The 8,634-nt window shown below is 43.9% G+C and overlaps 1 protein-coding gene across 3 annotated transcripts in view; it reads left to right on the top strand.

Annotated features, from left to right (window-relative positions):
- Egflam (EGF like, fibronectin type III and laminin G domains) overlaps positions 1 to 8,634 on the top strand; it is a 161,898-nt gene that overhangs the window by 106,743 nt on the left and 46,521 nt on the right. For all 3 annotated transcript variants that reach the window (XM_013349706.2, XM_026783669.1, XM_026783668.1), the window contains exon 7: positions 8,202 to 8,317. In XM_013349706.2, coding sequence (XP_013205160.2) covers positions 8,202 to 8,317 — 116 coding nt within the window. The remainder of the gene's footprint in view (positions 1 to 8,201; positions 8,318 to 8,634) is intronic.

The raw sequence follows: 8,634 nt of genomic DNA, 5'->3' as shown, positions 1-8,634 counted from the left end.
GCAACTTGGCACCAGCATTTTATTGCTCTCTGGTTTCTGTCTGTAGGTGCAGTGTGACGGGCTATTCCTGCCCCTGTTGCTTCTCTACTATGATGCTACCCTAAAATAGGAAGAAAAAATCTTTCCTTCTTTAAGTGCCCTTTGCTAAATATTTTGTCACATGTCAACACAGGGCATGTGGCATGTCACATGTCAACCTGTAACATAAAAGCAGAGAAGGACAGGCAGGAAGGAGAAGGAGTGGAGAAAGGAACCAATAAGAGCAGAGAAAACGCATAATGAGGCCCTCGGCGTGGTACATACTTAAAAACTGAGGAGAAGGGCTGGGGGAGGTTAGGACATTTTCTTCCTTCTGAACTTGAAAAGAAAATTGACGCTGTGTCAAAGAAGAGAGATAATGTTCTGCCCACTCCCAACTTCCAGGTGAAGTCCCACTGACGTCTCTCATAGCTAAATTCACACAAGTTCTGCCCTTCGTCTCATGGCTTTCTGTGAATTATAATATAGATGAGCACAGTCCTGGCGAGGAGAAAATTAGATCACCACCCACTCGGCTCATTATGACAAACTGTAAACTAATCCATGTTCCTTTACTAAATTCTTTTCCCCAAATCTTTGGGAAACCGAGACAGCAGGTTTGTGGACCTAAGTGCTGGTTATGCATCCTTGTCTTAAGCGTGGGCTAGTGCCACGCTGAGCTTCAACTCCAGCACAGAACACAGTTCAAAAATCTGACTGTATCTCCATTTTGACCCAGCGAACTGCTTCTCCCATTGACCACTTGATTGCCACTGCATTGCAGAGGTCGGTAGGGGACTATGAGACTCCCCAAATTTAGGATAGGACCACCAACAGTTCCGGAGGGCGTCCTCCAGCAGGTGGCGGTAGTTTGCAAGGTATCCAGCAGGTGGCGATAGCTCATGGACTTCCAGAACAGGATGAGCCAGGAGCATCTGAGTAGCCTGAATTGAATAAGGACTAATAGGGGCGTTCCATTAGCTTGCCCTGGTGGTGAGATTCTTCTAGGCTTAGCTAGTCCCAGCCACAGCAGAAGAGAGCAACAAATCTATAGTTTAGCTTTTATTTTAAAAGAAAAGTTCACAAGGTTGCAATCAAGTCTGTCTTAATGATACAAAGAAATCAGCGTTTTTTCCTTCTTACGGTAAATATACTAAAGGTTGTCATGTTTAGCAAGTGTTGAAACAGTGAAAATAATGCATTAGAATAGCTGTAAGCAGGATAAAATCTAATAATCACATCCCATTCTTCATGCATCACCACCAGTTAAAGCCACCCTAAAACTCCTTTTACTCAAGAAAGTATAGCATTTAGTCTAATAATTAATAATTATTTTGCCTGTTTGACCTCTCCTTTATGTAATTCTAAAGCTGTGTATTTAATGCCTGCTTAATGTTGGGCAATGTCTGGGTGCCGGGGTATTGACAGTAGGCAATATAATCCAAGTTCCTGCAGGTGTGGAGTTTACACTTGGGAGACTCTGTTTTCGCCAGGAAATGAAAAATAAAATCAATAATATACTGTTATAGTCCATAAGTAATGTGTCTGCAATGATACGTGTTGGGGGAAAGATTTAAGATAAAGTACCTTGACAGCACCAGGTTGTACGTCCTGCTCCAAACCTACCTGTCACTAACACACTCCTAACGTGTCCTGACGGCTCCTGCTGCAGAACCCAACTTGTATGCATGCGTTTTTTCTCATCAACTGATCCTGAGCTTCCCATCCGTCATCCACTGGCTCCTTTCGGAGCTATGGGGCTGTCTGTCACATCTATAGTCCTAAGCGCAGACTCTCCTTACCAGTTTTCTGGGTTGCTTCTTTAGTTACTTCCTTTAGGCAGGAGTGCTGGGATTCCATTTCCACCTCAGTGTGTGCAGGAACACTTCCTGACTCAAGCGCACTCAGTGTTCCTCTGCAAACTTCACCCGCCCCAGCAGTATTCTTATGGGAAAGTGGAAGACACTGTGCAGCCTTATACTGGCCCCTAAGTGTGAGTTATGAATCTGAGAGAGGTTAATAAACACCTGCTTCTGGCCTCCACACATGCACACACACGCATGCACGTGCATGCACACACCAAGTCACACATGTACATATATACATCTCTCACACACACACACACACACATATATATGTATACACACACATAATTAAAAATAAAATTAAAGAAGTGGGGGGGGCATGTTTAGTGGTGCTAAACTCACCCTTGCTGAACCCAAAACTTTATATTCTTACATCGTTTGACTCAATTTTTAAAAATATTGCTTATGGTCCACTGAACTACTTTTATAACCCTCTAAGGTACTGTAATCTGTAGCTTGAATATTATTGGATCAAGTATACCAGGGAATTGAGTAGAATTCGGAGGAAACTATATATTAGTATCTAAAGGCTTAAAGGGAGGGGGCATTAGCTTTGCCTGTGAATGTCACGCACACTTATTTTTGACAAATGACGTTTGGAGGAGGCTGAGGCAGCCTTTGAGCCAAGGGTATATGGTCAAGTCCAGTGATTAGATGTATCTAGAATGCCTTAAATGCCTGTGTTTGTCGGTCAACACACCCTGGAGCACAGAGCAGGGCAGTGGAGTTGGATTTCCCCAAGAGGGCAGGCATGAAGAGCGTGGGATCCTGCTGGAGAGGGTTCTTTGGTGCATCATTGAGGAGAGAGTATTCTTGGACATTGTTAGGAGACAAGAAGGTCTAGGAACCCCAAGGGTGAGGATAGAGAGCAGCCCCAGACCGGCTAATGTAAACCCCTCGCTACCATGAAGGTCCCTTCAACCTCATCTTTAAGTCACCCATGTTCCAGCCACATCAGACTCTGCTGCATAGATTGTTTCCACACCCTCTTTCCTCATATTTTCTCAGGACGAACATTTCAAAACAACGCAGAAACTCTTCCACCAGAAAGCAACTTGGGATGGATCCTGTTTGTTATTCAGACAATGAGTTCTCTGTCTTGGCGGTTCATGATTTTCTTTCTGGTGGCGGTGATTGTGCGATGGTCCAGACTCAGAAACCCTCAGCCGCACCTTGAGTTCCTCTCTGGCTCAGTCCTGCTTTAATCAATATGCCAATACTTATCTGAACATGAGAGCAGATTACTCTTGTTTCTATTTTCTCTTTCTTTCTTTTTTTTTTTTGAAAAGTTTCCTTGGGTGCAGATTAATCTCATGACCCAGAGAGAGGCTGGTCACGGACTGTCTGGAGTTTTCAGTGACTGTTGAGTACAATTATGGATCAGAGAGAGGCTTTGAGCCAGACCTCTCCCTAGTGTAAAACTAACTCCGCTGGCACACACAGAGAAGTGTGCCCCCTGACAGTGAAGGCTGTAGCCAGGGCTCTCCCAGCTTGGCGGCCACCCCCCTGTTCCATCAAGATGACAGCTACTTCTTGTTTATTGTCAGATAAACTTGTGTTTATTCAAGGAATTTGAATGCACAGGCGGCCCTTAGAATCCACAGATTCTGTAACTGTAGACTCAACCAGCAGTACATGGGAAATATTTGGGGGAAATTGTGTCTATGCTAAATGCGTAAAGACTTGGTTTTCTTGCCACAGTTGTGTAGTCTTCCTCATGAGTGGATGAGAAGGGAACAATTGTTTACTCACCTGAGTGGGGCAGATAGACAGACTCCCCCCACCCCCACCCCCCGCCCCGCAAAAGAAAAGATTTCGTCCAAGGCTGATCTAGTGAACCAGTGAGCTGTATAGGACTGTGCATGAAGGGTTCTTTACAGAAGCGTGGCCAATTCAAAGGCAGATATCTGGGTGACCACTCCCAAAAGTTTTGGCCCTGGGCTTCCATGCACAACTTGTGGGAAGCTCCCCTGAAGAATCGCTCTTCCTCCATCATCTCCCTGCTTATACAGCCTCGGAGGGAGGCCCTGTGGGCACTGGAACTTTCGGGGCTTCCTGGGTGCTTTAGCCTTTGGCTACTTCCTGAATCTTATTTGTTACTCTCTGCTTCCCCCCTTCCAGGAGGGGAAAGAGCAACACAGCAACATTTCTGTAACATTTCAACCGAATTAGGCACTATACAGAATCCGACTGTGGTTTAAAACATTCAAGACTGTGTTCGTAAAGAGTGTGTGCATACTGCACCATTTTATAGAAGGGACTTGAGCACCCATAGATTGACTGTCAGTGGATGTCAAGGGATATTTCACTGATACTTAACCACTGTGTGAAATGCTTTGAGGAAATATACACATTTTTTAATATAAGGCTGAGGTTTCATGGGCTCCTCTGTCCCCTATATGTGTACAGAAAGGATTATGGGCAACTAAGGAATGCTGAAAATGGAAGAAATAATTTTCTCCAAGGAAGAACACACCAATTAGTTATCTACTACCAAATGGTTAGCCCTGAAAACATACATTAAAGTAACATTATATACAGAGAAGGATATATTTAGAAATATATATATGTATATATTGCATGCATTATATTACAATTAATGAAAGAAGAAGTCGTGAATTTGAAAGAGAGAAAGGAGGGATATAAGAGAGACTTTGGAGGGAGAAGAAAGGGAAAATGATGTAATTTTAAAATCTCAAAGATAAAAGGAGTAATTTTTTTTAGTGTAAGGGCTGGGATTATGGCCCATTGTGCAAAGTACTTCCTGTACAACATGTAGCATCGATTGAGAAAGCCAGCTGCAACTACACAGAACTAGGACCATAACATTGGGAGACAGACAGGTGGCTTCCAGGACCTTGCTGGCCAGATAGTCTACCAAAATGGCTAACTACAGCTCCAGTGAGGGGACCTGGCTCAAAAAATAAGGTGGAGAACAAACAAAGAAGATACCCAAAATGAGTCTTTGCCTCCACACATGCAAGTGCAAGCAAATGCACATACGCATACACCAAATCTAAAGTGTGATACAATGATAATAAACCAAATCGCTACAGCAAGTAAAGGCCGCACCGAGATGAGGTGTGCAACCAGGCGGTTTGGCTCTCCCTGTATTTCCCGCACTTGGGAGGCTAACGCAGGAGGATTGCCATGAGTTTGAGGCCATATTGAGCTACAGCCTGGCTTCTGAGTGAAACTATGCTCTGAATATCACTAAATTTGAAGTTTTCTATTCGACCCAGAGAATAAATTGAGAAGAACTTGCAAAATTTTGCCTATAGCAATGAATAGCAAGTTTCAAAGTGGTTTTATTGTACATGAAAAAATTATAGTTTGCATGGCTAGATTCCCTTTTACCGGTTCTTGTTAAAAAATTAAAGGTGTCAATTTGCAGTGTAGCTGACTGCAGGCAGATCTGTTCAACTCAAAAGAAAGAAAACTCTTAAAAATCAGAAGCATTGAGATGAAGCTGTTCCTTAGATCACTTCGTTGGTCCCTTGGGTGGGTCTCAGAGAACACCACCAAATCCGCTGTGCTGTTAAAGACCAGGCTTGTGTCCTTAACCACAGTTCAAGTTGATGGTTCTAACAACTCTCTCTGTGTGTATAATAGAATGATAATAAATCAAACAGATACAGGGGATAAAATCATGCCAAGATGAGGCATGCAGTCAGGTGTTTTGCATCTCTCCAGTAAGCCCAGTACTCGGGAGGCTAACCCGGAGGATTGCCATCAGTTTAAAGACACCTTAGGCTGCATAGTGAGGGTGTGTATAGGTGCATGCTCACACATGAGTGTATTTGTGTATCTCTGTGTTTGCATTTGTGGGCACACATAGTTGCAAGTATGTGTGAAGGTCAGATGGCGGCCTCGGGTGTCATCCTCAGGTGTTCCCTAAAGTCTTTCACTGATCTCGGTGCTCGCCCAGCAGGTTGGTCAGCAAGCTCCGCCTCCCCAGCACTAGCTTTACAAGCTTGTACTGCCAGATACAGCATTATTTTTTAATGTGGCTTCTAGGAATGGGACTTAGGTTCTAGGTTTGTTCAGCAAGTACTTTATGGACTGAGCCATCTCCCAGCCACCCAAGGTACCTTAATTTCTTTTCATCCAGTCTTTCGGAAGGTAGAGGCTCCATTTACTACATTATGTATTACTCAGATCATCCTTTCCAGGCTTACCTGTTTTTTTCACTTACACTACTTCTTACCTGCACAGAAACCATCCTCTCGATTCCTAGACTTGTTTTTTAGACAGCAAATCTGTTGCCCACTTGCGTCCGGATGAAAGGCTCATTTCTAGCCGAAATGTTGCTTTATTCAACCCATCTTTGGGTTTATTTTCTTTCCCTAGGTCATCAAGTGTTTTTAAACTTGATTCATTTTTGTTATGTATCTTTTTATAGTTCCTCCTCCCTCCCAGCATCTCCCAGTTATGAAGTGTGGGCCAAATGCAGCTTGATTCCCAACCTCCACTCTGTAGAAATGGAAAACTTGGACAAGAACCCTATACTTCTTAGTTTTGATTTCATCTTCCCAAAGGAACCTTCAAGGGTGGAGAGCAAGCATCCCCACTGGGGCTTCCTTGAGCTGAATTGTTATGACAGGTTCTCCTGAGGCCCCTGTACCAGGTGATTCTGGTAGTGATAAGACAGGGATTCATGGAAGCTTAGAATTGTAAACACAAAGCTCTGATCCTCAGAGCACGTGAGGTCTTACCAGATACTTTTCATCCTTGTAAGTAAAACCTTCTAGTTGTTTCTTTCCCAAACTTTGGCCTATGTGCAGACGTCTGTAGCATGTCTGCACCAGCAGTGTGAATTCTAGTGTCAAAGCAACTGAGGAACTCAGCGGTCATAAAATCTAATCTCATCCCTCATTTTGTGTGGGGGAGGTGTGCATGCGTGCATGCGCACATGTGTTTGTGTGTGTGTGTCTGTCTGTCTGTCTGTCTGCCTGCCTGCCTGCCTGCCAGAGGACAGCCTCAGGTGTCATTATTCAGGTTCATCCCATTTGTTGAGATAGGGTGTCTCTCTCTGGAGCCTCTAGTTCATGGAGTTGGCTTGATTGACTGCCCAGTGAGACCAGGGATCTGTCTCCCCAGAACCTGAACTACAAGGGGTCACCACCATTTCTGACCTTTCCTATATAGGTTTTAGAAACTAAACTCAGGTCCTCACACTCATATAGTAAGCACTTCCGTGACTGAGCTATCTCTCAAACCCTCATTTTGTTCAGAATCACAAGATCTAACAAGATTAAGTGACTTGCCCAGCAACAGATTCTTGTGCCTATCTCACAAGACCGAGAGATATTTCCAACTCAATATCATTGATCATAAGAGAAACAATGTACAGAAAAACATGTCTTTCTAAACACAAACATATATGGACTTCATAAAATAAAGGGCATCCTTTGATTGACCAAGAAACATTTGTATTGTATCATTTCTTTTTTCCTTAATGTGGAATAACCCAGAATTTGTTTTGCATTCAGTTTGTGGTTAGACTATTATGGCCCTAATAAATGTCTGCTATTTAGTGTTCTCTTTCCTTAATTAACCAAGTGCCAAGTAGAAAGAGATAAGTTATGCGCTTTAATTATAACAACCCGGGGCTACTTGGAGAATTCTTATCAGTAGCATAGCATGTACATCATCCTACACTCAATGGAAGACAAACTTGGTGGAAACTTCGAGAGTATGAGATGGAGGAAAGAATCCCGTCCCCCACCACGGTCAGGAGAGAAGAGCGGTTGGATCCCATCCCAGGCTTCTTGGAGTTATGCAGGGTCTGGTTCTAGTTGTGTTTATTTATTTTCTTCTCAGTTAGCATGAGCTGGGGAGTAATCTGGAGCCTGGGAGAGGCAGGGCGTTTGGAACACGGCAGAGAGTCTCTGAGTCTCAACCGATTGCTTAGTAAATGTTTTGCGGTCTGGGTAGAAGGTGAGGGCGGTCAGGAGGGCGTGAGGAGGGAAATGAGGGGAAAAAAGTCTAAGGCCAGACATGTAAGAAAGTGGCAGATTTCATAAAGTAATTTGAAAGTTTAATAATTAAAGAAGAAGGGGTTAGAGAAACGGCTCAGCAGTTAAGGGCACTCACTACTCTTCCAGAGGACCCTGGTTTGAGTCCCAGCACCCACACCTGGCAACTCACACCTGTATGTAACTGCAGTTCCAGGGACTCTGACATCCTCACTCCAGTGCGCATAAAATAAAATTGATTATTTAAGAAAATAATGAAAAACCAAAAAAAAATAATGAAAGGAGAAAGTTGGGACACAGAAGGCATAAGGTGACAGGACACATGCTTTTCTTTGCGAAGGCCCTGAGGAGACTGGAAGTGGCCGCTACGGACCTCGGTATATCACCAGCATGGGAGCCACTGAAGATGATGACGGATCTGAAGACGATCTGAATCTGGATGTGCCCATGGAGGAGGTACCCACTCCTCTGCTGTCACCTCCAATGTGCTTTGCTTCCCTGCTGACCGCAGCAGCTTAGCCACAGGGCGTGGATATGGAACTTCAGATTGAATTGGGCCCGTGTGCTCTCTGCAAGGATTTTTTTCCTCTGACTATGAGCTGGGGGTGGCGGGTATGGCACATAAATTAGCACTTCCTAGCAGGCTGATATCCTATGAGAAACCTCTGTCTACAACCAGCTTCATAAACTACCAAAAAAATGTAGATTTACCATCCACAGAATTTTGTAAAATGAGACAGTATAAGAAAATGAATGAGCCGGGCGGTGGTGGC

The sequence above is a fragment of the Microtus ochrogaster genome, chromosome 19 (assembly GCF_000317375.1).
Source record: "Microtus ochrogaster isolate Prairie Vole_2 chromosome 19, MicOch1.0, whole genome shotgun sequence".
Lineage (NCBI taxonomy): Eukaryota > Metazoa > Chordata > Mammalia > Rodentia > Cricetidae > Microtus > Microtus ochrogaster.
The sequence above is the reverse complement of the archived record's forward strand: the minus strand, read 5'-3'. Positions and strand labels throughout refer to the sequence as shown.